This window comes from Bos indicus, chromosome 6, assembly GCF_029378745.1.
Source record: "Bos indicus isolate NIAB-ARS_2022 breed Sahiwal x Tharparkar chromosome 6, NIAB-ARS_B.indTharparkar_mat_pri_1.0, whole genome shotgun sequence".
NCBI classification, from domain to species: Eukaryota; Metazoa; Chordata; class Mammalia; order Artiodactyla; family Bovidae; genus Bos; species Bos indicus.
Window position 1 is genome coordinate 91,375,000 of NC_091765.1, and position 27,252 is coordinate 91,402,251.

The window sequence follows — 27,252 nt, forward strand, 5'->3', positions numbered from 1 at the left end:
ACCAGGCTCCTCCATCCATGGGATTCTCCAGGCAAGACTACTAGAGTGGGTTGCCATTTCCTTCTCCAGGGGATCTTCCCAACCCAGGGATCGAACCCAGGTCTCCCACATTGCAGGCAGATGCTTTAACCTCTGAACCACCAGGGGGTCAGATATAAATGTGAATTTATTAGTATGCTTGGTCTCTCAGTTAGTGAAACAGGCAAGGCAAACACATGGGTCATAGGTATTCACTTAAAATATTTGAACTCTTCACCAGATTGTACTCACTGATGGAAATCCAAACTCTTCTGGAGTGATGGAATAAGAAAATAAAAAGTTTCCCAGGAAGCACACTGTGTTGCTTCCCTATGCTCAGAAACTAACCACAAACAGTCGATTAAAACCACACACGTTTATTATCTCAAAGTTTCTTTGGATCAAGAATTCAGGCACAGCTTTACTGGGTCCTCAGCTCAGGGTCTTACAAGTCTGCAGTCAAGGTGTTAACCAGGCTGACTTCTCACCAGGAGGTTCAACTACCTCTGGAAGAATCTGCTTCCAAGTTAAATCAGGTTGTTCGCAAAATTTATTTCCTTGTATGAGGGAAGGTCCTGGCTTTTAGTACCCATCAGCTGAAAACCATGTTTTGGAACCAATGTGGAACCACACCATCAACTCTGAAGTCTCCAGCTTGCTGACTGAAGATTTTGGGACTTCTTGGCTTCCATAATCATGTGAGCCCTACAGTAAACCTTCTTATAGACTAATCCAACACCTGACAAAATAATCTCTTGCCTGGGAATCTAGCCTAAGAGGATGTATAATTTGAAAGATTTTTATGAAACAAGCCATTGCATAAAGCTTTGAACCAGTGTTATTTATAATAATGAAAACCTGGAAATACATGTTTAACAATTGGAGAATGGCTAAATAGATTACTTACATCTATGTGAAATTATGCAGCCCTTAATAAATAATCATGAAGACTATGTAGCAACACAGATGTGAATTTATAAAACAAGCAGAACATTAAGTTACATAAACATTATAGTTACAAGAAAAAGTAAATAAGGGAAAGGATACATATGTTTTGGTCAGGGGATTACACAATTTCTTATACCTTTACCAATAAGACATTATAAAAATAATAAATAAAAGGTATACAATGAAAACAATGAAGGAGTTGAATTATTAGTAGTTCTTAACTAGGATAGACCTCAGAATTTCAGAATACTTAACACCTGGGTGCTACCTTGTGAAAATTCTGAGATGGGGCTGGGGACCTATTAAAAATAATCTCATCCTCCATACCCAATACACAGGTGATACTTTTTTCAATTGAAGCAGAGTTGAGTTACAATGTTGTGTTCATTTCTGCAGTACAGCAGAGTGACTCGGTTGTATACATACATTCTTTTCACTCTTCTTTTCCCTTATGGATTATTACAGGATATTGAATATAGTTCCCTGTGCTACACAGTAGGACCTTGTTGTTTATCCATTCTCTATGTCATAGTTTGCATCTACTAACTCCAAATTCCCAGTCCATCAGTCCCCCGTCTACCAACCTTCACAACCACAAGTCTGTTCTCTATATCTGTGAGTCTACTTCAGTCTTTAGGTTCATTTAGATTCTACATATAAGTGATAGCACATGGTATTTGTCTTTCTCTTTCTGACTTATTTACTTAGTGTGATCATCTCTAGGTCCACCATGTTGCTGCAAATGGCATTCTTTTGTTCTTTTTTATGACTGTAGTATTCCACTGGGAGTGGACTTGATGGGTGTCGTATTCCACTGTGCATACACCCTGCATCTTCTCTCTCGATTCGTCTGTTGGTGGGCATTTACTTTGTTTCCATGTGTTGGCTATTGTAAATAGGGCTCCTGTGAACATAGGGGTGCATGTATCTTTCTGAATTATAGTTTTGTCTGGATATATGCCCAGGAGTAGGATTGCTGGATCATACGGTAATTCTATTTTTAGCTTACTGAGGAACTTCCATACTGTTTTCCATAGTGGCTGCACCAACTTACATTCCCACCAACAGTGGAGGAGGGTTCCTTTTCTCTACACACTCTCTAGCATTTATTTGTAGACTTTTTAATGATGGTCATTCTGATAGGTGTGAGGGGGTACCTTTTATAGTTTTGATTTGCATTTCTCCAACAGTTAGCCATGTTGAGCATTTTTTCAGGTGCCTATTGGCCTTCTGTATGTCTTCGTTGGAAAAGTGTCTGTTTAGGTCTTCTGCCCATTTTTGATTGGGTTTGTTTTTTTGTTGTTGAGTTTTATGAGTTCGTATATTTTGGAAAGTAAACCTTTGTGGGTCATATCATTTGCAGATTTTCCTCCCATTTTATACGGTGTCTTTTCATTTTGTTTATGGTTTCCTTTGCTGTACAAAAGCTTGTAAGTTTGATTAGGTCCCATTTGTTTATTTTCATTTTTATTTCTGTTGCCTTGAGAGACTGATCTAAGAAAACACTGGTACAATTTATGTTGGAGAATGCCTATGATTGCTTCTAGGAGTTTTATGGTGTCATTTCTTAGGTTTAAGTCTTTAACGTATTTTGAGTTTATTTTTGTGCATAGTGTGAGGGTGTGTTCAAACTTCATTGATTTACATGCAATTCTCCAACTTTCCCATCACCACTTATTGAAGAGATTGTCTTTTTCCCATTTTATATTCTTGCTCCTCTATTGATGGTGTGGGTTTGTTTCTGGTCTCTATTCTGTTCCATTGATCTGTGTGTCTGTTTTTGTGCCAACTCCACACTGTTTTGATTATGGTAGCTCTGTAGTATTGTCTGCAGTCTGGGAGAATTACATCTCTTGCTTTGTTCTTTTCCTTTAGGATTGCTTTAGCAATTCTGGGTCTTTTATGGTTCCATATAAATTTTTAGGATTATTTGTTCTAGTCCTATGAAAAATGTCATGGGTAATTTGATAGGGATCACATTAAATCTGTAGATTGCTTTGGGCAGTATTGCCATTTTAACACTATTAATTCTTACAGTCCAAGAGCATGAGATATCTTTCCATTTCTTTGAATCAGCTTTAATTTTCTTTATTAATGTTTTATAGTTCTCAGCATATAAATCTTTCACTGCCTTGGTTAGGTTTATTCCTAAGAATTTTGGGGTTTTTTGGTGCAAATTTTAAAGGTATTATTTTTTCTTACATTCCCTTTCTGATATTTCACTGTTAGTATAAAATGCAACTGATTTCTGTATGTTAATCTTGTATCCTGCTACCTCGCCAGATTCATTTATCAGTTCTAGTATTTGTGTGGAATCTTTAGGGTTTTCTCTATATAGTATCATGTTGTCTGCATATAATGACAATTTTACCTCTCCCCTTCCAAAAAATAAATAAATTTATAAATAAATAAATTTGAATACCATTTATTTCTTTTTATTGTCTGATTGCTGTTGCTCGGACTTCCAATATGATGTTCAATAGAGGTGGTGAGTGGGTACCCTTGTCTTATTCCAGGTTTTAGTGGGAAGGTGTTCAGCTTTTCACTGTTGAGTATTATATTGGCTGTGGGTTTGTCATAAATGGCTTTTATTATGTTGAAATATGTTCCCCAACCCAATTTTTATCATGAGTGGATACTGAATTGTGAAATGCTTTTCCTGCATCTTTTGAGATGATCATGTGGGTTTTGTCTTTTCTTTTGTTGATGTGGTGTTTCCATTGATTTTGCTTATGTTGAACCATCCTTGTGAACTTGGGATGAATCCTACTTGGTCATGGTGTATGATCATTTTTGTGTGTTGTTGCATTCAGTTTGACAATATTTTGTTGAAATTTTTTGCATTATAAATACAAATATCTATATTTATCAAAGATATTGGCCTGTTATTTTCTTTTTTGGTGATATCTGTCTGATTTTGGTATCAGGGTGATGGTGGTTTCATAGAATGATCTTTAGGAGGGTTCCCTCTTCAGTCTTTTGGAAAAGTTTGAGAAAGATTGGTAAAAGTTCTTTGGTAGAATTCGCTTGAATACACAGGTGATTCTGTTGCATATTGGTAGGCAAATTCTCAGCATAAAGTTCCATGAATTTATGGAGAATAAGAAAGACATTCCAGCAACGAGCTCGGCATTGCTTCTGAGGCACCTTGGATGATGGGGACAAAGCTGGCCTTAGTGTGCACCTGGGCTGCTGCAGTCCCTGTTACTACTGTTTGTGACTTGTGGGCAATCTGAGACATCACCCCCTGAGCAGGATTGCTCCACAAGGCGGAAGGCCTCCAGGAATTCATTGATGTCAATGTGGCCATCCTTGTTGAAGTCAATGCTCCGGGCAAGGTCACAGATGCAGTCGTCTGTGATGTCAATGTTCATATGAGAGCTGAATAGCTTCCAAGTATGCCTGAACTCGTCCAGTGAGATGGACCCTTACCAGAGAGAGCAAGTCACTTTAGTGAATCAGTCTGGTTTTCAGTGCTCATTTCCTCTGATATTCTTTCAAGGACGCCTATTCTCTACTATTACAACAAAGACATCCAAGGCCTGCCATCCACTTTAAACTCCCAAGAGGATCACACTAAATCACTTGATTAGTGGTTCTTAGCTGGAAGCAATTTTGCTGCTCTCCTTATAGGGAAGATTGGAAATGTTTTGAGACACTTTTGATGGTCATGACTGGAGTGGGGGTAGGGTGTTACTGGTATCTAATAGGTAAAGGCCAGGGATGTTATTAAACATCCTAATATGTACAGGGTGGGCCCCAAAACAAAGGATTACTCAAGCCCAAATGTAAGTAGTGGCATGCTGAGAAACCCTGCATTAAATCATCTCAAACATATGCTAATTTATTCTGCTTATAAAAAGCCTATGGATCTATACATCTATGGTCAGTTAATTTTTTATTAGAGTTTCAAGACCATTCAACAGGGGAAAAATAATTTTTTCAACAGATGGTAGAGGACAACTGGATATCCACATGCGAACAATGAAGTGAGACTCCACCTTGCACTACAAACAAAAACTAACTCAAGTAGATCAAAGACCCCACTGTAAAAGCTAAGACTGTAAGACTCTTGGAGGAATAGATACAAATCTTTGTGAAACTTCAGTTACATAACATTTTCTTAGATACAATACCAAAAAAATACAAACAGCAAAAGAAAAAGGATAAATTGGACTTTTAAAAAATTAAAACCTTTGTACACCAAAAGACACTACCAAAAAAGTGAAGAGATAACCCATAAAATCAGAGAACATATTTGCAAATCTTACATCTGATAATGGGCTAATATCCAGAATATATAAAGAACTCTTACAACTCAACAATAAAAAGATAACCCAATTAAAAAATGGGCAAAGGATTTGAATAGACATTTCTCCACAGAAGATATACAAATTTCCAATAAGCACATGAAAAAATGTTCAACATTGTTAGTTATGAAGGAAATGCAAATCAAAACCATAATGAGATATTTCACACCCAGTAGGATGGCTATGAAAAAAATTTTTTAATGAAAAAAACAAGTGTTGGTGAGGATATAGAGAAATTAGAACCCTCATACATTGTCAGCAGGAATGTAAAATGGAATAGGCACTGTGGAAAAACAGTTTGGCAATTCCCCAAAAAGTTAAACACAGTTTTACCATATGGTCCAATAATTGCACTCCTGGGAATACATCCAAGAGAAATGGAAACGTATGTTCACACACAAAGTTGTATATGACTGTTCCTAACAACATTATTCATAACAGCCCCAAAGTGGAAACAATCCAAATGTCTATCAACAGATGAATGGATAAACAAAATGTGCTATGTTCATACAATGGAATATTATCCAGGTATAAAAAAAAAGAAACTGATATATGGTGCAACATGGGTGATCCTTGAAAACATGCTAAGTGAAAGAAGCTGGACACCAAAGGCCATGTGTCATGAGTCTATCTATATGGAATGTCCAGAATAGGCAAATGCATACAGAAAGAAAACTAATAATTGCCAGGGAGAAGGAACAGGGAATGGGGAGTGATAATGAGTATGGGTTTCTGTTAATGGGTATGGGTTTCTCTTTAGAATGATGATAGTTACACAAGCTTGTGTATATACTAAAGAAGCACATTGTAAATGAGTAAATTATATGGTATATGAATTATATCTCAAAAAAATAATATTTGAAAAGGCCTTTGAAACAATGAGGAAATAGGGTGAGGGTATATAAGACTTCCTTGTACAGTTTTTTGTAAACTCCTTGTTAACCTGTAATTACTTAAAAATTTAAATGATACTTTAGGAGTGAGTGCCAAAGCTTTGCTATTCTAGACACTCTTCATTCCTTTGTGGCAATCTCTGATAGACCTATAAAGGATATTACAACTAATATAATTCTTCCTGTAAGATGTTCTCATTCAGTTTGTCTTCATTCTCTTTTTGCCCAACCCTTCATTTATAGGGACAGCTGATGTGGGTCAAATACTATTCTAGTTTCTGTTTTTAGCACTGCCACTAATTTTACTCCAACAGATGCAAGGGTGGGGGTAAAATACTTGCCACGTGTCAGAAGTGACAGGACGGTGAGTGCCTTTACCTGAGTGATCACTGTCTATGATCCTAAAAATGGTCTCCAGGTTGGATCGGTTGCGATACAGTGTTTCCAGCAAACTTGACTGTATGTTCTGCAAGAAAAGAAATCTCAATGTCCTTCTGTCTCTTATGTTTACATTTTTCTTAATACATAGTTACCACACCATCAACCCTGACAACAAGACTCCTGAAAGTTTTATGATCCCTCCACTCTAACCCCCTCCAGCCTACTAAATAATCTGATGGTTTAAGAAGCACCTACCCATGAGAAAAAACATAAAATTCATCATGATGGTGATGTTTGCACATAGTGCAAATATACTAAAAACCACTGAACTCTACACTTTAAATGGATGAGCTGCATGATACATGAATTATATCGCAATAAAGCTTTTTTTTTTTTTAAGTACATAGCCCAAGGCCTCACATACATTACATGTACGTATTTACTGAACAAATAACTTTTTAAATGGGGGATAGACCTGGGTTTAAGTTCCAGTCCTATAGCTTAGAAATTCTGTTCAAAGTTATCCTAGGCAGATTATCTAACCCCAGTGTTCTCTTGGGTATGTTGGTGCTGATTATATCTACCTCTTGGAGATGGTTGTGAGAATAAACTGTGAGGCAACATACATAGGTTGCTTAATACAAAGTCTGACACACAGGAACTCAACAGACAGTTGTTTCCATTCATCTTCCCTTTGGGCTTCTCAATAGTTGGCTGTTACTGATTCAAAGTTCTCCACAAGGGGCTTCATGGTCCACGATATGCTTTCATCAACCATTTTTACACCCTTACCTGTTGGCTCAGTTTTTCTTTGGCCAAGTTCTCCAGCCAGGACTTGTACGCCAGCTTGTTATCCGTCAAGCTGCTCACCAGCTGTGGCCTCAGCATCCGCCAGGGCAGCCCCAGGTGCAGCACGGACTCCACGGCTGCAGCCCAGTCGCTCAGGGCGATTAGACCTGTAGGAAAGAGCTGACTGGTTGACTCATCACCTATAAATCTTCTATCCCGACATTCTTCTTACTATCTGTAGGTAACGCAATGGTGAGTACTGTCACTATTCTTGTTGGTTATGGAAGAGCTGGTTGGAAAGTAGGGTTGCCAGATAAAGTACAGGGTGCCCAGTAGATCCGATTCTCAGACTACAGACTACAAGTATGTCCCATATATTGCATGGGATATACCTACATTTAAAAACTATTTGTTGTCTATAATTCAAATGTAATTAGGTATTTTGTTTTAATTTGCCAAATCTATTTGGCAATACTCCTGGAAGTCACACAAGACTCTTGTAAATAATATTATATATATACATAAATGTATATATATAATGTCATATATATGCATATACACTCACATACACACATATGTGTGTATACATAGCATTAGTTATTTCTGTGTACATGAAAAGATAGTGCTATGATTTTAGGACTGTTACTACTATTTTTTGAACTGGGCTACATGTAGTCAGAGTCCATGAGACATTCCACTGAGTTGAGAAAAGACAAAATTTCCAGCTTGGGTAATAGAACACAGAACAGGTGATCACACACTTACTGATGAGAAACCGAATTATTGGTCTTTTTGGTCTTGGATCCACTCTTGTAACCTGTCCCCTGTTGCTTTTTGCCTAGTTCTGGCTTTATCACCCTTCCCTTGACTCCATTTCTTTTCACCATCTTTGTTTATATTTAGCCAAGTTTACATTCTGTTAAAAGCTTAGAATCAAAAAATTTAGAAAAGATAGCTAGGACATCAAGTTGAATAAAATGGAGGAAGTAGTCAAAGAGGTCTTCTGGTCATTTAATCCTTAAGCCAAAATTTATTTGCTAATTACTGTGAGACAGGTTTTTTGACCAATTTTCTTCCTCTGAATATTTTACTTGATTAGTCTTACCAGTTTCATCTTTATCATGCTTCTTAAATTCAACAAGAATATCTGAGGAATGGGCAAATAACTTCTCCCGTAGGGCTCTCAGAGCTGACTCCTCCACTCTGCTAATCCTGGTACAGGAGATGACAGGGAACATTAAAAAAAAAAAAAAAAAGAATCAGTATAGAAGAAATCAGTTCAGTCCCTCAGTCGTGTCTGATTCTTTGTGACCCCATGGACTGCAGCATGCCAGGCTTTCCTGTCCTTCACTATCTCCTGGAATTTGCTCAGACTCATGGCCATTGAGTCAGTGATGCCATTCAACCATCTCATCCTCTGTCATCCCTTTCTCCTCCAGCCCCCAATCTTTCCTAGCATCAGGGTATTTTCCAACGAGTTGGCTCTTTGCATCAGGTGGCCAAAGTATTGGAACTTAATTCAGCATCAGTCCTTTCAGTGAATATTCAGAGTTGATTTCCTTTAGGATTGTTAGTCATGGGTTTTTACTACACTGTCCTCTCTTTTTCTTAACATCTCAACCTCCCAAGAGCTCCATGTCTTACTTCTTTCCACTGCTCTCCTGCTTTTCCCTATTGTGCACAAACAGGACTGGTCTGGGGAATGCTGCCGTCCTTCCCAGTGTAGGACAGTGGTTAGGGCAGAAGTCCCATAATGTGTTATGGAAAAATCCAAACAAACTTTTGGGCCCACCCAATATACTGTACCTCATTTTCTCCATCTGCAAAATAGCGACAAAAATGGTACCTAACTCATACGATTATTGTGAAGATTAAATAAGTAAATTCATGTAAAGCACCTAGAAGAAAGCCTGGCATGTAGAAAGCACTCAGCAAATGGTATCTATTATCATAATCATGTATGTTTTCCTTATATTTATTATTTATATTAAACATGGCAGGATTTATGAACAACAAAATATCACTAATTTAGTTTTCTTATACTTATGGAGTCAACACAGTCCTGCTGGGCATGGCACTTGGCCTAAAATAAGTGTTCAAGAAATATCTGTAGTTGAATGAACAAGAATATTACAAGAGATAAAAGGTGAATATAAACTCTGTCCTGTCTCATTGAAGAAGCAGCCATTCTATAAATGGTGACCAGATAATCTATCTTTAGAAGTGCTAAAAAAAAAAAAAAACCCAAAACATTTTCATTATCTTTGATGAAAGTCTTCCTTGAAGTTTAAGGTACTTCACATAATAATCTCCATAGACCCTCAGAAAAGTGTGAGCTGCCTAAAAAATTCATCTCAAATTTCATGGGTATGTGATTGTATGTACTTTTTCTGGAGAACTTTTTATCAGAGGCTAAAAAAAGTATGAGAGCCCCTAAAAGTTTAAGACCATTTAAACTATTTTAAATGCAAAGCATTTAAACTATTTCTGGTAAATCATACTCATTGATGGTTATCATTCAGGGATGGCGTATAGCAATGACCTTGAAGGCTGTCTCGATGCACAAGGCTCTCTGTTCCCTACATCAAGCAGCATATATTGAGCTCTACATGGACCATCTGATTAATCCTCCAACACCCACTGAGGTAGGTACGACTCTTCTGCCCACTACAGTGTAAGTAACTAGCCCAAAGTCACATAGCTAACAAGGTGGGGGGTGGGCAGGAATCAGTCTTGATAGGTGGACTCCATGCTGGCTAAGCTATGAGACATGGATTTAAACCAAAAGTAAATGGATGCTGGTGATTCTCTGGTAGTTCAGCAGCTAAGACGCTGAGCTTCCACTGCAGAGGGTGTGGTTTTGATTCCTGGTCCAGGAACTAAGATCCTGCATGCTGCACAGCACAGCCAAAAAGTTAAAAATTAAATAATAATAATAATAAAGGATTCTGAATGAGGGTTCCCCTAGGAAAAAAATGTTGTCTTGAGTTGATGACCACGGAAACATATGGTTGGTCAAAGGCATTTCCTGCCTTACTTCTCAGTTCTCCATTTGTGGTCCAGAGTGTTGAAATTGTTAGGTGACTTCTGTGTAAATTAGGGGATGTTGTACTTGCTTTAATACAATCAATGAATATTTTAAAAAGCTGAGTGTTCTTTAGCTATGGTATTAAAACACACTATTTATAGGATTCCTCACAGTGACTCCTTTTGTAGTGGCAACATCTAAATCACTTGGAATTATGGTATTCCAGGTGCTGGGGTCACACCCCCTGGAGATTCTAATTATAGAAGGCTGGGATGAGGCTCCAATAACGACTTTTTAATAAAGCTCCAGAGACCATTCTGCTGCATAGTGGGTTTGACTATCATTTAGTGAGCTAAATTTTCACATCATACTTCTTTTTGAGTGATGCTGGCTCTGATTGTGTAAAACCTGAGTGTTTAATAACTCTTGAGTATTTAATAACTCAAGAGTGACTTAATGCCCTTTTATAGCACTCACACAAAGGGCAGATGCTAAATATTCTTGTGTTCTTTTCCCACTAGATTTATGCTGACTTTGATTTCTAACTTAGTTTGTCTGATAATTAAATAAGCTGGTTCAGCAGCATTACAACTGTATCTTTCAGCAGCTTATACACTCCAGGGCCAGCTTCTCAGTGGGCAGCAGCACTGTAGAGCTGTTATGTATGTGGGTTCTGAAATAAGATTGTCTGGGTCAGGGCTTACTTTCACCGCTTACTGGCTGTGTGACCCAAGACCACTGATTTAACCTCTGTTCCTTAATGATCTCATCTATAAAACTGAAATTAGTAACACTGTATTTTATAAGCTCACTGAGAAACAATATGTAAATTCTTTGTAATAACACTTAGTGTATATTCAACAGTAAGCTCTCAACTAATGTTAGAACTCAGGATTATCGCAACAGAAGCCATTTAAATAATATTATATGCTCCCTTCCCAGGAAGAAAGAAGCATTGGTAACAAATGTGTGCAGATGGAAGTCCATCTGCCAAACCCCCAGACAGTGAAGGAAGGTTTGTCTGTGGTTGACTGGGTATTGCAAACACTTTAAGAATGAAGGAAAAAGGAAGAGTGATCTTGGAATGATTTAGTGGCCTATCATATAGATTTCACCTAAGACATACCCACGGAGAATAATTTCTACAGGAAATAAACATGTCACTTCCATTAATGATGGGTAGGCAGAGTATACTGGAGGAAAAGAAGAGCCCCCGTTTTAAAGTCTATTCTAGGTCCTAGTGCTGACATAGCTAAATTTTGACTTAGCATCTGGATAAATTTAACAACATTTGCACTTCACATTTTCCACAAACACTGTAATTCTCTTTATGAAAATCATTCATTGAAAAGTCTTGCCTTTGCCTCATGGTAAGCGTGTGGGTTGCCTTGTTAGCTTGAAACTGCATGATGTGTGGGGTCAGGTCTGGCCCCAGTTTGACATAGGCTCCTCTGTTGCTGCCAACTTCGTAGTAGTTGGAGGCAGAAAAGATGGTTAACACCTAAATCAAAACAGAAGAGAGACGGGCATTCAGGTTCACTGAAGAACTGTTCACCCTCAATCCCATAGGGCCCAACCCAATTTTGGAGGTGGTTATTCCTTCTGTTTCTTCTTGATTTCATCTGTGTTGTTGTTCGGAGAAGGTAATGGCACCCTACTCCGATACTCTTGCCTGGAAAATCCCATGGACGGAGGAGCCTGGTAGGCTGCAGTCCATGGGGTCGCTAAGAATCAGACATGACTGAGCAGCTTCACTTTCACTTTTCACTTTCATGCCTTGGAGAAGGAAATGGCAACCCACTCCAGTGTTCTTGCCTGGAGAATCCCAGAGACGGGGGAGCCTGGTGGGCTGCCATCTATGGGGTCGCACAGAGTCGGACACGACTGAAGCGACTTAGCAGCAGCAGTAGCAGTTGTTGTTGAGTTGCTAAGTCATGTCTGACTCTTTTGCAACCCCATGGACTGCAGCCCACCAGGCTCCTCCATCCATGGGATTTCCCAGGCAAGAATACTAGAGTGGGTTGCCGTTTCCTTCTCCAGGGGATCTTCAAAACCCAGGAATCAAACCCAGGCATCTTGTATTGGCAGGCAGATTCTTTACCACTGAGCCACCAGGGAAGCCCCATCTATATATATACATATATATATATATATATATATTTTTTTTTTTTTAATCCTCCATTGCAGGCAAATTCTTTACTGTCTGAGCCATCAGGGAAGCCCAGTTTACTTATGTTAAATCACTAATGCTAGCAGGGCAGGAGTTGTGAGTCATAAACTTGAATTCTGACAGGACATCCACAACATGTTTTCTTCACATTTTTATCCCAATAAAAAACAGCAGTGGTCATAGATAACACTTTATTTGGTCCAACTCAGAGGCAAGCTAGGCCTGATAAACTGGGATGGCCATTACAGCTAGTAGGCACATTGGCTGTTAACACTGGCGTTAAGCCTCAGAGGAGAGTTTACTGCGGAGCGTTGAGCCTCCTGAGATGCCCCGTGAAAAAAAGTTTCTGTTGTTGATACATTGGGAAATGCTGGACCCTGGGGATTCACAGTGAATATAGGAAATTAAAGGCTCTGAGAAGTTCTACAATATAGAAATGTATACAACTATTTAGTTTAGATCAGATCATGAATCCTCTTGGAAGAATTATACTTTGTGTACTCTCTTGCTTTATGTCTCACTTATAATTGAACATTAAGGGAATGTAGTATTTTAATCATAGGTCTGCCAGTATGTTTATCTAGAGGCCTGTTGCCATTTTTGTCTTTGAAATTTTTTTCACCAAGAAAGGCAAGATGACATTTTTTTTCCTTCCAGATTGAGTTGGTGTAGTGTATTCTTGGTTATCAAAACACTCCTAGCTTTGGGACTTTGAAATGGTAAATATTCATTATGTGTGAAACAGGATGATATATAACTGTATGATCTTAATTACGTTAAAATGGATGCCTAGTTGTGAAAATACACAAATGAGACCTAGAAGGACATGTCAAACGGTAAACTGCTTGTGATTATGAATGACTTTGTTTTTTGCTTCTTGTGTTTTCTGGTTTTCTATTATGCACATGTTAACTTTTAAGAAAAATATGTTATTTTAAAACCTTTAAAAAAAAAAGAAATGTATACAACTGTTTAACATTCCTGTTAAACACTGTTTACATTAGTTGACCTCAAGCTTTGTTTTCTGCATGGAAACATGTAATTCTCCTACAGGATTAGTATTCTCGGGGATAGTCTCATCCTAGTAGCATTAGACCAGCAAATATTGAAGGATTTGGAGATGCCCAGAGATTTAGACAGGATGTTAATTATGCTCCTAAGAAGACAAACAATCCTGAATTCCTGCCTGGGGTGCTGTGCAGAGATCCTGTGACCCTGTCGTGTAGTTGGAGACTTGTGACAGTGGGCAGTATGACAAAGAATAGCAAGGTGGCTGGGAAAATACCCAGCCATATTTTCATCCATGAAATGGGGCTATATCTGCTCTTTACTTTCCTTTCAGGGTATGTGTTGGTCGGTGGTGGCCTCAATCAAACTTTGAGTTTTAAAGAGGCTAAAAATGCCAAGGATAAATGACAGTAAAGGGCCTTGTTGCTTTGATCAAGTGGGTAACAAATATCAGGCTCAGCTGTTTGTGAGGAGCCAGGGCCTTGGCCCATCCATGCCCTGGAGGGGCAACAGGACTACTCCTGTGCTGTAGGAAACACCCACCCACCTTGCGACTGTGGCAGAATTCATAGCCTTCAGGTTTGCACTCGTGTGAGCGGATCAGGAACTGCAGGTGGTACTTCTGTAGTAACCGCTCTGTCACATTAGGCCCAAAGTAACAGCCGCCTCCTCGAACGGTGTTGGCCCCGCAGCCCTCCTGAGCCATGGGGTCACTCCACAGTATATCCACCACCTGGAGAGAAAAAAAGGTATGTTTTGCGAAAGGAGAGACTTGTATTTTAAAGTTTCAATTCTAAGTGGATGTTGAGGTCCCGATCCATAACTCAGTGTAACCCAAACTGACCATCTTTCTTGGAGGTTTCTAGCCTCAGAATCACCTGCGATTCCTCCTCTTTCTCACCACCCTCCATCCAGTCAGCCAACAAGTTCTGCTAATTTTAACTCTTAAGTAATTCTGGATTCTCTCCTTTTCTTTTCTTTATTCAATGAACTATAAGAAGCTGCCATTTTTGTAGATCAAAAATGGTTGAAAAAAACGAGTTCAAGTAATCCTATGAACTACGAGATCACCAGCAGCAGCATCTCCCACCTAGATTACAGTCTCCCTGCCACAGTCTTGCCCTGGTGAAATAGTCCATTTGACTGCCAAAGTCATCTGTTTTGGCAAGCACTGTGCCTTCCTCCTCAGTATCCATTCTCCTCCCTCTTCCTTGCTAACAGAACTCTTAGACTGGGGTATTTGGCCTGGCACTGTGCTGGCTAAATACGAGCTTTTCCATTCCCCCTAGCAGCTTGGGGTGGCCATGGGATGCAGTTCTGAAGATTCCGGAACAGGTTTTAGTTGCCTGCAAACACAGAGGACGGAAGCTTCTGATATGATACTTTTGGCCTTGAGCTGCAGCAGTCATCTGATACATATGTCAGCTATGCATAAAACAGCAGCTGATAAATTGTGGCTTACCTTCTCCCCACAGTGATGCTGAGTCACTAAACCAAGCTTACTCAGACAATACAGCCCACCTGGCACAACTTCCATCTTTATAAAACTCCAGACTATAGGCGTCACTAGGCAAATACTGGGCTTCCCAGGTGGCACTAGTGGTAAAGAAACCCGCCTGCCAATACAGGAGACCCAAGAGATACCGGTATGATTCCTGGGTCGGGAAGATCCCCTGGAGGATCCCTGGGTCGGGAAGATCCCCTGGAGGAGGGCATGGCATGGAGGGCCACTCCAGTATTCTTGCCTGGAGAATCCCATAGACAGAGGAGCCTGGCGAACTACATATAGTCCAGTCCGCAGGGTTGCCAAGAGTCAGACACGACTGAAGCGACTTAGCACACCAGCAAATACCAATTTGGGTGCTCTAACCTCAGGGAGAGAGAAATAAGGACGAAAAGAGCCAGGAGGAGATTGGTTGGGTTTTGTGAAATCCTTGCTTTTTTCAGAGAGCGGCGCCGGCCACACCCACCTGCCTCCACTCCTCCGGTGTGGGCTGCGGCTGCTCCTCGGCATCTGAGTCCACTTCTGACTCCGAGGACGAGGGCTCCTCCTTTTCTTTGATCGCCGGGAAGCCCGCTTGCTGCCGGCACCTCTCCAGCTCCAGGTCAACAGAGCGCCGCACCCGGCGGGAGAGCTCCTTGGGGTCCAGGGGGACGCCGCAGGGGACGCTGGAGGAGCGCCCGGCTCTGTGGGCCTTGTGGGTGCTGGGGCGGAGGGGCGAGGAGGGCAGAGAGCGGCTTTGGGGGAGAAACCACGGGGAGGGTCTCCCGGCAGAACCCGTCTGGTTGGCGTTTCCCTTCTCCTCCGCCTGTTTCTTATTCTCCTTTCTTGTTTTGTACCTCATGGTGGAAACAATCTAAAAGCAGTCAGAAAAGATACAGATGCTTCAGTGCAACTTTCTCCCTTTGACAGCAGCACTTTGGCATCAAGTCAGCTGGGCCCCATGGATTGTCCCGATGGTGACAAGGTCAGCACAGAACTGAGACTAAGCCTTTCCAAGCTTTTATCGCAATTTGATATCGCTGTCATTCAAACACATAATCAGTGGGCTTATACTTTTGGCTTGCATTTCATTTCTCTAGCAATTCACATTTATCATATTTTACAACAGTACTGGTCTGTGACAAATTAAAAATTTATGAAACCTGGTCCTCCACCACAAATAATTGGAGAAATGCTGACCTGTTTCTAGGAACCTAGCGATTTTTAGACAGACCACCTCTCAGAAGGTGAGCCCTTATTGACTCTCTTGTGCCACAGGTGCAAACACAAAGGGGAGGAAACGCAGCCTTGACTGAGGATGGCTGGAATGGGAAAAACCTGACACCTGCTATGACTGGCCATTCACAGGAAGTGCCTGCTGAGGAAGGGCCCGGGAGGGCGCAGGAGCGCCTCATTTCAACCTGGACCTAATCGGGAAGATGCTCTTCTTGCCAAAGGGACCAGGTGTGGTTCCTCTCCCTGCCTCAGAGTCATCATGGTCCTGGGACCAAGCTGACAATGTAGAGAACACACGCAGGAGGAATTCTGATCCTGAGAAAGAGTTGGTTCAGGCCACAGCGCAGACCTGGGGCATCCAGCAAAAGGCAAGAGCAGCCATTCCCAGCATGCCCGAGTGCCACAGCATCCACAGGGATATCAAGAGAAACGTCTGGTTCACAAAGAAAACGCTTCAGGTGTGTGTGTAATCAAGGAGCGAGAACTTCCTGCAAATAGATCTAAGGACTGCAGTACAAGAAAGCCACGTCCCGGTGTGGACTGACTGCGGGCGGGAGCAAAGACCGGCACGTGACGTGGCTCGGCAGTACCTGACTGACATTTGAAGAGGGATCCTGATGGAAGAGAAGAGAACAGAGGTTATTCTGTAACACTGGACAAGTGCTAATTACTTCCTAGGCAGTTCTGGCCCTGGGCGAAGACAGTGTGAGTCCACAGAATGTGACCGGACTCCTAACCACCTCCTCCCCTCCCTGTTGCCACCTCACAGTCAGGGCCTGTCCACCAGTCCCGCCCCTTCCGGTCCTCAGGTAACTTTATAAGGATGTGTTATCTGCTTCAAGAGGTGTCCCTGACTTTTATTCTTAAGGATAATAGTGTTAATATGTATCAAGCCTCTTCCAAATAGGTGCTATCCAGGGCCCTTTTATGAATACATTGATTAGCCTGAACACCCCTATGCAATAGCATTCTCACTTAATAGTATGTGGGCTCACTCAGTCATGTCCGACTCTGTGATCCCACAGAGTCTGCAGCCCACCAGGCTCCTTTGTGGGATTCTCCAGGCAAGAATACTCTAGGGGGTTGCCATTTCTTTCTCTAGGGAATCTTCCTGACCCAGGGATCCCACCTGAGCCTCACGTGTCCTGCATTGGCAGGCGGGTTCTTTACCACTGTGCCACCTGGGAAGCCCCACTTACAGTACAAGTAAGAACCCCAAGGCACAGAGATACTAAGACTGCACTGGGATGGAATCTAGACAGCTGACTCTGCTGCTGCTACTGCTGCTAAGTCACTTCATTTGCGTCTGACTCTGTGCGACCCCACAGACAGCAGCCCACCAGGCTCCCCCGTCCCTGGGATCCTCCAGGCAAGAACACTGGAGTGGGTTGCCATTTCCTTCTCCAATGCATGAAAGTGAAAGTGAAGTGGCTCAGTCGTGTCCGACCCTCAGTGACCCCATGGACTGCAGCCTATCAGGCTCCTCCGTCCATGGGATTTTCCAGGCAAGAGTATCGGAGTGGGGTGCCATTGCCTTCTCTGAGCTGACTCTAGACCCCCTGCTTCTCTAAGTTTCTGAAACAGTGGGTAAGCGTTAGTGAAATCCATTTCACCTGTAACCTACCTTCACTAATCAAGGCTGTTTTAATTGTCAGTACGGAAGACATGCATGTCCTCCAAGCAGCATGTGGCCTAAATAAGATGTGTGCCCAAGTTGTTTTCTGGGAACTTGGAATCAGCTGTATCTAGTTCCAGCTGAGCTGACTAAGACTGGATGGGACCACTGACCCTTCAACCAGGCATGCTCGAGAGTTCCATTAGTGCCCTTTTGAAGGTGCAGAGCCTGTAGCCTAGTTACGCCTGCTCAGAACCACGATTACTGCAGCTTTTCCTTATCCTTTCCCCACCACTCCTCTCACAGCTCAGATGCCCTGCTTCTTTCTCCCATAAATACCCCAAACCCCCTGCCTTCAGGGAAGAGGATTCGAGATTTGTTCTTCAGCCTCTTCACTTGGCTGCCTTGTGAATAAACCCTCTCTTTGCTGTAAACTTTGGCATCTCAGCATTTTGGCTGCAAAGCTAGGGCAGAGGGAACCTGGTTCGGTAACAAATACGGCACACCAGCCAGGAGATAAATCCAGATGGACCTGCTGCCCATGGTTGGTCAGCCTGTTGCTGGTATTAAAAGCCTGTGGGTGAGTCCAAACAGTCCCCTTGTCCGTCTGTTCCAGGGAGGATCCCCTGGGTTTCCTGGCGAGGTGCAGCCAACATTCAGTGCTTAGTTTTGTAGCTAGGAGGTGATTTGGAGGATTTGGGGTTGGAAGACATCTTGGGGTGAGAAGATGTCTTTTGGATGAGTAACCCTGTTTAAGATATTCACCTGTACCTAGACTGATGGGCAGCTCTGACTCCATACCCAAGTGAAAAGCCCGGGGCCCATCTGGGTTTGGTTTCATTTTTGTCTTGTCCTTGTCCATCTGTATCTGATTAAGTTGTTAATGACTGGCAATTGGGGATTCAACTTTTTGGTGACTGTAACAGGGACCCTTGGAAAAATTTCTTTGCTGCAACCACCTGGAAGTTGAGTCCATTCAAAAGGGGGAAAAATGGATTCAATTCCCCCTGGAAACCCTGGAACATGATTTAATACATCCCTGCTGTCACCTTATAATACTTCAGTTTTACTGTCTGGACACCAGGCCCAGATGAATATAGGTTTGTGCACAACTTAAGGGATGTTAATCAAACTGTAGAAGATATTCATCCAGGAGTCCCTAACTCATACACTCTGCTCAGAACTTTTTCTGGAGATTTGTGTTGGCTTACTGCATTAGACTTGGATTCCCTTTTTTTGTATACTCATGAGTTTTGAATCCTAAGAATCTTTAGATTTGAATAGCAAGATCTAGATACAGAAGTTCGGCAAGAATACCGCTGGATAGTAGTCCCACAGGGATTTTAAAATACTCCCATGATATTTGGAGAAATCCTGGCAAAAGATTTGAGGGACCCTCAGCTAAGCGAGGAGAAGGCAATGGCACCCCACTCCAGTACTCTTGCCTAGAAAATCCCATGGACGGAGGGGCCTGGTAGGCTGCGGTCCGTGGGGTCGCTAAGAGTCGGACACGACTGAGCGACTTCACTTTCACTTTTTACTTTCATGCGTTAGAGAAGGAAATGGCAACCCACTCCAGTGTTCTTGCCTGGAGAATCCCAGGGACGGGGGAGCCTGGTATGAGGCCGTCTATGGGGTCGCACAGAGTCGGACGCAACTGAAACGACTTAGCAGCAGCAGCAGCAGCTAAGCGAGGCAGCCTTGATCCAGCTTGTGGATGATATTCTGATTGCTAGTAAGACAAAGGGCACCTCAGACCAGAACACAGTTTTGACTCTGAACTTTCTGGTTGAACAAGGCTATAAGGTGTTCAAGAAACAGTCACACTTTTCTGCCCTCTGCTAAATATTTGGGTTTTGAACTCACAAGTACAGACTTGCACCCTGACAGGAAGCTCTAGCCAGGATTCCCATCCCTACTACCAAAAGACAAATGCAGGGGGACTTTCCTGGCTGTCCAGTGGTTGAAACTCCACACTTCCACTATAGGGGGCACGAGTTCGATTCCTGGTCAGGGAATTAAGATCCCACATGCCATTCAGCATAGTCAATACATAAATAATAAATAAACTGCAGGGATTCCTAGGAATGGCCAGGTTCTGCCTCATCTGGATCCCCAATTTTGCACTCACTGCAAAACCCTTTTAGGAAGCTCTTTTAAAGGAGGCTTCCCTGCTGGCTCAGACGGTAAAGAATCTGCCTGCAACGCAGGAGACCCAGGTTCAACCCCTTGGTTGGGAAGATCCCCTGGAGAAGGGAATGGCAACCCACTCCAGTATTCTTGCCTGGAGAATCCCATGGACAGAGGAGCCTGGTGGGCTACAGTCCATGGGGTCACAAAGAGTTGGACACGACTGAGTGACTAACACTTTCACTTTAAAGGAGGAGATATGAATCTCTAGACTCAACTAGGGAAATGCCGTAGGGCATTCCAGGTTATCAAAGGAAAAAAACTAACTGCCCTGGCTTTAGGTTGTCCAGATATCAGAAAGCCTGTTGACTGACTTGTTCATGAGAGACAAGGAATCAGCCTTGGAGTCCTGACGTGGAACCTGGGCAGCATAAGGAGCCTGCTGAGTATTTCTTAAAGCAGTTAGATACAGTTACTAAGGGATGGCCAGTTTGTCTTTGGGCTGTAGCAGTGACCTGTGATCTTTTACCAGAAGTGGAGAAATTTATATTAGGACAACCTGCCACAGTACATACCCCTCACTGTTTATTTTTCCTCCTAGAACAGAGGGGGAGGATATTGGTTAACTTCAGGAAGATGTGGAGAGTATCAGGCTATATTATTGGATAATCCTAATGTCACTCTGAAAACAGCCTCCACCTTGCATCCTGCCAGTGTGCTCCCAAATAGTACTGAAGAGCTTATGCATGATTGTATTCCGATAATTGAACCAGTCTATTCCAGCCATCCCAACCTGATGGACCAGCCACTGGAGAACCCAGACCTTGAGATGTTCACAGATGGAGGCAGCTTTATGGACTAGGAAGAATGCAAAGCTGGGTATGTGGTAGTAACTCACCAAAATACCCTGGAAGCAGAAGCTTTTCCCCCAGGAATCTCTGCACAAAAGGGAGAACTAAGATGAGAGCCCTCCATCTATGTAAGGATAGGAGAGTAACTGTTTTCACTGATTCTAAAGTATGCTTTCTTGGTGGTTCACGTTCATAGGGCCATTTGGAGAGAGGACTGTTAACTGCAGAGAATAAGGAACTTAATCCTGCTGAAGAAAGTTTAACCTTATTAGAAACTGTCATGGAGCCAAAAGAATGAATGTCCACTGTTCAGGACATCAGAAAGCAGATTGTGTGACTGCTGGAAGGAATAATCTAGCAGATCAAGCAGCAAAGCCAGCAGCCAGGAGCACCTAGGTCCCAGAGTTGGCTCTGGTCGCCAATGTAGATCTGGTAAGATACTATGTATTTTCTTGAAGATTTAAGCCCAATGAATGGGATCTGATTGGATGGGATCTCCTGGTCATTCTCAGGATGCTGACTCTGGGAAGGCTGGGATTATAATGCATATAGTAAGGTCCTTGTACCTGAACACTTACAGAAGGTGTAACATTATGTACACCCGAGTACCCACTGTGGGAGAGATGGCACCCTCTAGTGGATTCGCAAGCTTATTACAGGACCAAACATGCAAAGGACAATTCAAAAGCTGATACAGAAATGCATGTGTGTGCTAAAAATAATCCTAAGACTGGGACACTGCCTTTAATCAAAGGAGTTCAGACTCCAGGTGCTGGACTGGGAGAAGATCAGTGACTTCACTGTGATGCCAGTAGTCACTGGAAACCTTATGCCCTTATTAGTTATTAGTGAACACTTGTACTGGTTGGATAGAAGCATTTCCTTGCTGGCCTGAAAATGCATGAGGTTGTTAAAGCTCTCCTAAAAAAAAAAAAAAATTCCTAGGTTTGGGTTGCTTATGTCCATTTTGAGTGACAATAAAGGGGCCTTTATAGCAAGACTATCTCAAGAAGTATCTGGAGCTTTAAGCCTTCTTTGGAAATTACATGCTTCTTGACGACCCCAATCTACTGGCAAAACGGAAGAGGAATCACACTCTTAAAAAGACTATAGCTAAAAGTTGTCAGGAGATTACTTTAACCTGTGATAAACCCTCACTGGTTGCCCTACTTCCAGTTGAAGGTAGCCCTTAGAAGTGAAAGTTGCTCAATCATGCCTGACTCTTTGTGACCCCCATAGGCTATACAGTCCATGGAATTCTCCAGGCCAGAATACTACAGTGGGTAGCCTGTTCCCTTCTCCCGGGGATCTTCCCAACCTAGGGATTGAACCCAGGTTTCCCACGTTGCGGGCGGATTCTTTACCAGCTGAACCACGAGGGAAGCCCAGGCCTTAGAAGCAGATGCCAGTTGAGCAACTATGAAATGTTGTTCTAGAGACCCTGCCATTGTTTCAGAACTAGTTTGAGATCCAGAAGGAATTCAGTTAAGGAACATAGACACTGTCGGGTATGTAGAATCATCAGAAGCTACTTTCACAGCTCTATGTAAGTTTACTTCTAGCGGTTAACGTTTCCCACAGATGTTTGCCCGTGCCACTGCTGTCCTGGAGGCTGGATCCTGTAGAAATCTTGGGAGAATAAACATCCAGAAAACCAGCCCGTGTTGGCCCTGATCACTGATGTGGATCTCATAAGATGCTATCCAAAGTATTTTCCTGAAGACTTAAGGCCAGTGAATGGGGATCAGATTGGAGTCCTAACCATTCTCAGAATGCCGACCCTAGGAAGTGTGAGTCTGTAATGGACATAGCAAGGTCCTTGTATCTGAACAACTTATGGAAGATGTTATTTTTCTTTTTTTAGAATTTTATTTTTAATTAAAGAGTAATTAGTGGAAGGTGTTATTATTTTTAGCACATACCATGCATTTCTGTATCATCTTGCTGGACTGGATCTTGTGATACTCATGACCCATTTCCCTGGTGAAATTGAAGGGAATTAAGCCATGGATCCATCACACTGGAGTTAAGATGGTCCCACAGAGATCAAAGGAGCCACCACATCCTGCCTACAGGAATGCACTAAGTTCTGACCAATGGGATGAGAGCAGAAGAGATGTTTGCAACTTCTTCACTATGTCTTTAAAGGGTAGGATATTCTTCTTCCTTTCATTCCTCTACTGTATTGCTTGGAACACAGGTGTGGTGGCAAGCTATCTTGAGCTATGCACATGAGGGCATGGGGATGTCACTCTCAGGGTGGCAGAGTAACAAGACATAAGAAGCCCTGGCGCCTGGACAACCGAGTACACAAAGCTGCCACACCAGCCAAGAAGTGCCTGTTTCCAGATTCTGACTCAGGTCTGTCTGATTTTAAGGCCACACTCTTTCATTTATGTCTCATAGGGGTCACAAAGAGTCGGACACAACTGAGCGACTGAACTGAACAGAAGGAGAAGAGGGTGACAGAGGATGAGATGGTTGGATGGCATCACAGATTCAATGGATGTGAATTTGGGCAAACTCTGGGTGATGGGGAGGGACAGAGAGGCCTGGTGTGGTGCAGTTCATGGGGTTGCAAAGAGTCGGACACCACTTGGCAACTGAACCGCAACAGTATAGACTTTTACAGTAAGTCTTTGTATATATGAACCTATATGAACAGGTTGCAAACTTTCAAAGACATGCCTGCCAGCCCCTGTGTGCCAGCTGTTAAACTGTACTACTGTACTTTTCAAGGTACCGTCCTGTAAGATTTAAAGTGTTTTTTGCATCTGTTTTTTAATGTATGTATTATTTGTGTGAAAAGTGCTATAAACCTAATACAGTACAGTACTGTATAGCTGATTATGTTGGGAACCTAGGGTAATTTGGGACAAACTGGACTTATGAATGTGTTCTTAGAACCAAATTCGTTCATATATACAGAACTTACTCTACATCAATTAGAGTTGCCCAGAGTAGACTGGCTTATGTAAATGAGTTCTCTGTTTTTGGAACTGCTCAAGGATGTCATAGCAGGGATTCATTCCTGTGTGGATGGGCAGTTGGAGGAGAGAGGCTATAATATACGATTCAAGGGTAAGAGTCTATGATTAAAAGAAAACAGAATCATTGCTGCTTTTTTTGGCTGCACTGCACAGCTTGCAGGGTCTCAATCCCTGCAGTTAAACTCAACAACCATGTTTTAAGCACTTACTATATGCAAGGAAAGTGCTAGCAGAAATACAAAATAACCAGAGATGGTATCAATACTTGTCCTAAAGGAACTTAACAAAAACAAGCAGGAGGAGGGGGAATTTAAAAAACAGAATACCTTATACCCCAGTAGTTTCTATTTTTTCTGTTTCATTTTGGAAGTGGAAAATTAGAAAGCAAAGTTCTAGGGAGTTCCCTGGCAGGTCCAGTGGTTAGGACTCGAGGCTTTCGACAGATGGCAGTAGCTCCCATTCCCCACTGTCATCCATGGCAAATGTGAATGGATCACAGCACACCTGCTCCAGCAGTGGATTCCCAATCCTCTGTTCAAAGATTTAATGGATTCTCTTAGCCCTTATCAGTCAGCTGGAGTCAGCATGGAGTCAAAATGACATCTGTTTTACATTCGTTGGCAGCAACGCCTGGCATTATACAGAAATCCACATTAGTTTAGTGCTCAGTCAGTACCTTGTGCCTGTCTAGTTTAGCCAAGAGCTCCAAGTCAGTCCTGTCTGACACTCCACCGTGAAGAATCAGGACTTTCTCATCAACCAGAGTGGCCAGTGGAAGCCAGCAGAACACATCTTGCAGTAGTTTTAGTATTTTCTTGCCGTGTATCTGAAAACATGATACTAAGTTTTAAATAATGCACTTGATTTATCTGCACTGAGAGAAACTTTTGCTTTTAAGAGCTGCGTACCTTATATTTATGCATCACTTCCTTGGTAAAACCATATCTAGAGTTAGAAGCAGAAACAGATATTAAATTTAGCGATATTATGTATGGCACAGTTACATTCTTATAAAAATGCAAATTCTATATGTATACCTATGGCTGATTCATGTTGATGTATAGGAGGAACCAACAAAATATAATAAAGCAATTATCCTCCAATCAAAAATAAATTTAAAAAATATATAGAGAAAAAATATTGCAAAATAATTGCCAACTCTTTAAAATTATAATATTATCTGTGGGTAGAAATATGGGATACTTTAATTTTCTTTTGCTTATCTATATTTTGTACTTTTTCTATAGTGAACCCTTACTGTTTGTATGATTAAAGTGTTTGGCCATGTGAAAACAAATGTAATAGTTTTATTAGAACAGTAGGATAATATGTAAACTTTTAAGAAAATCTTTTAAAATGGTATATATTGTGTATTCCACTTTATAAACTTGAAGACTGCTTTAAAAATGCATCTAACAAAGAAGAAGCTCTGGAAAAATAACTTCACAGTCGCAACCAGTAAAGACCAAATCTCCAGGCGTGTTTTGGTTTGTACCGTAAGTTCACAATATGGTCCTCATGGTTTCCTCGGTTAAGATGGAACTCTTTTGGGTAAACCAACATGAAGGCAAACAGAACCATTAGGATCTCGACTGAATCCTTCCCTCGGTCCACAAAGTCGCCATTGAACACATAGGCCCGCTCTGGTGATGGGAGGCCGTTCTTCCAAACGAGAGTCAAGTCCAAGAAGAAACATAGGAAATCGGGTCAAGCCATTGTGCATCTGACAGTCACATCAGGCCTGAAAGCCAGTGCTGTACCTGAACAGGTCTAAATGCCTAGCAAATGATTCCTTCCGTCTACATTTCCTCTTAGTGGAATAGTTATCACTATACAGAGCATTTGGTAACTAAAAATAGGTATGTAAATAGCTTTCAGTTGCTTTGATAATAAATAATTTTCTCTATTTAGTACTTGATTTTCTTTTTCCAAATAATGATTTTATTAACCATAGATTTTCTGTTTTTTAAACAGTCTACAAAAATACACTATAATACAATAATCATTTTTACATTCTGCATTTGCTACAAAGTAGCAAATATTACTCTAAAATATTTTAAAATACAAGTAATACTTAAGCATTTTTTAATAGATACTGTATGTGAACTTCTAAATTAAACCTCAGAACAAGACAGGAACATAATTTTAGGGTTCATACCTTATAAAATATAAATATTAAGTCATCCAACTGGCCATGTAAATCTCCTAACAAAGAAAAAATATCAGTTTTGAATGATCTACACCATTGTTTCTAATTTTTACTATAAAAAAATACTCATTGTATACCTAACACTAATGCAATATTATGTCAGTTGTAACTCAATTTAAATAAAAATACCCAGGAAAACATGATAAACTTATGGTCACTCATTTTTCCATATACAAGACAGGGACAAATAATTAGCTGCTTCCTAGGTGGTTAAGTGGTAAAGAATCCACCTGGCAGTGCAGAAGACGTGGGTTTGATCCATGGGTTGGGAAGATCCCCTGGAGAAGCGAATGGCTACTCACTCAAGTATTCTTGCCCGGAAATTTCATGTACAGAGGATCCTGGTGGGCTATATAGTCCCATGGGTCAGAAAAAGTCAGACATGACTTAATGACTAAACAACAAAATATTAGCTTCCCTGTTGCAAGGTTAGTTAATATTGAAAGCAGAAAGCATGATATTTCTTCTGTATGATTATCACAAACAGTAAATGATATATTTTTACTAAAGCAGAAATGGGACAGAATGGTGTAGGGCTGAAAGCCTGGATGAGAACTGGAGAGATTTCTGCCCCATCTTAAAGTAAGAAGCTGGTACTCACTTATGTGGGTCAGTGTTACAAGATTTTTCAAGAAGTTGGAAATCTAGATTTTAACATGAAATCCTCCCAACTTTCAAACGCTGGAAACTAGAAATTTCAGAACGTTTTGAAGCAGACATCACAGGCTGCATGTGGCCCTGGAAGTGCTGGTTTACAGCCCCTGTGTGATCTAGTCTCCCCTATAATGGGTATTAAAACATCACTGATCATATAAGGAGATGGAGAAAGTTGTCATTAACAGGATTTCTCTCTAAGAGGAAATGTAGACAGAAGGAATCATTTGCTAGGCATTCAGACCTGTTCAGGTACAATAAATAAACTGTCTTCTAACAAGCGAAGGTCTAGTTACTTGCTGGAATTGTGTTCTGAATGGACAGCATGAGTTTGGGGCCAAATCTGAATCTCTTGGAAAAATCAAGAAGAGGCTGGGCCCTCTGGCCTACAGTTCTCCTTCATGGCACCTGCCCTCCCCACCCCCAGTTTAAGTAATTGTGGAATAAATATGTAAATATATTCAGTGTGAAGGCATGAAGCTGGCCTGCCCACGTGGCCATCAGGACCCCTCTAGCCCTCCCTTCTCTCCCCCACAACA

At 41.6% G+C, this 27,252-nt stretch overlaps 1 protein-coding gene across 1 annotated transcript in view; it reads right to left on the minus strand.

Annotated features, from left to right (window-relative positions):
- Positions 1 to 379: 379 nt before the first annotated feature.
- The window catches only part of PPEF2 (protein phosphatase with EF-hand domain 2), a 45,270-nt gene continuing 18,397 nt past the window's right edge, over positions 380 to 27,252 (minus strand). The window contains exons 7-17 of the mRNA XM_019962939.2: positions 26,009 to 26,055; positions 25,346 to 25,512; positions 24,759 to 24,795; positions 24,527 to 24,676; positions 15,516 to 15,902; positions 14,093 to 14,278; positions 11,726 to 11,868; positions 8,445 to 8,551; positions 7,343 to 7,506; positions 6,548 to 6,635; positions 380 to 4,393 (exon numbers count right to left, since the gene is read on the minus strand). Coding sequence (XP_019818498.2) covers positions 4,140 to 4,393; positions 6,548 to 6,635; positions 7,343 to 7,506; positions 8,445 to 8,551; positions 11,726 to 11,868; positions 14,093 to 14,278; positions 15,516 to 15,902; positions 24,527 to 24,676; positions 24,759 to 24,795; positions 25,346 to 25,512; positions 26,009 to 26,055 — 1,730 coding nt within the window. The 3' untranslated portion in view covers positions 380 to 4,139. The remainder of the gene's footprint in view (positions 4,394 to 6,547; positions 6,636 to 7,342; positions 7,507 to 8,444; positions 8,552 to 11,725; positions 11,869 to 14,092; positions 14,279 to 15,515; positions 15,903 to 24,526; positions 24,677 to 24,758; positions 24,796 to 25,345; positions 25,513 to 26,008; positions 26,056 to 27,252) is intronic.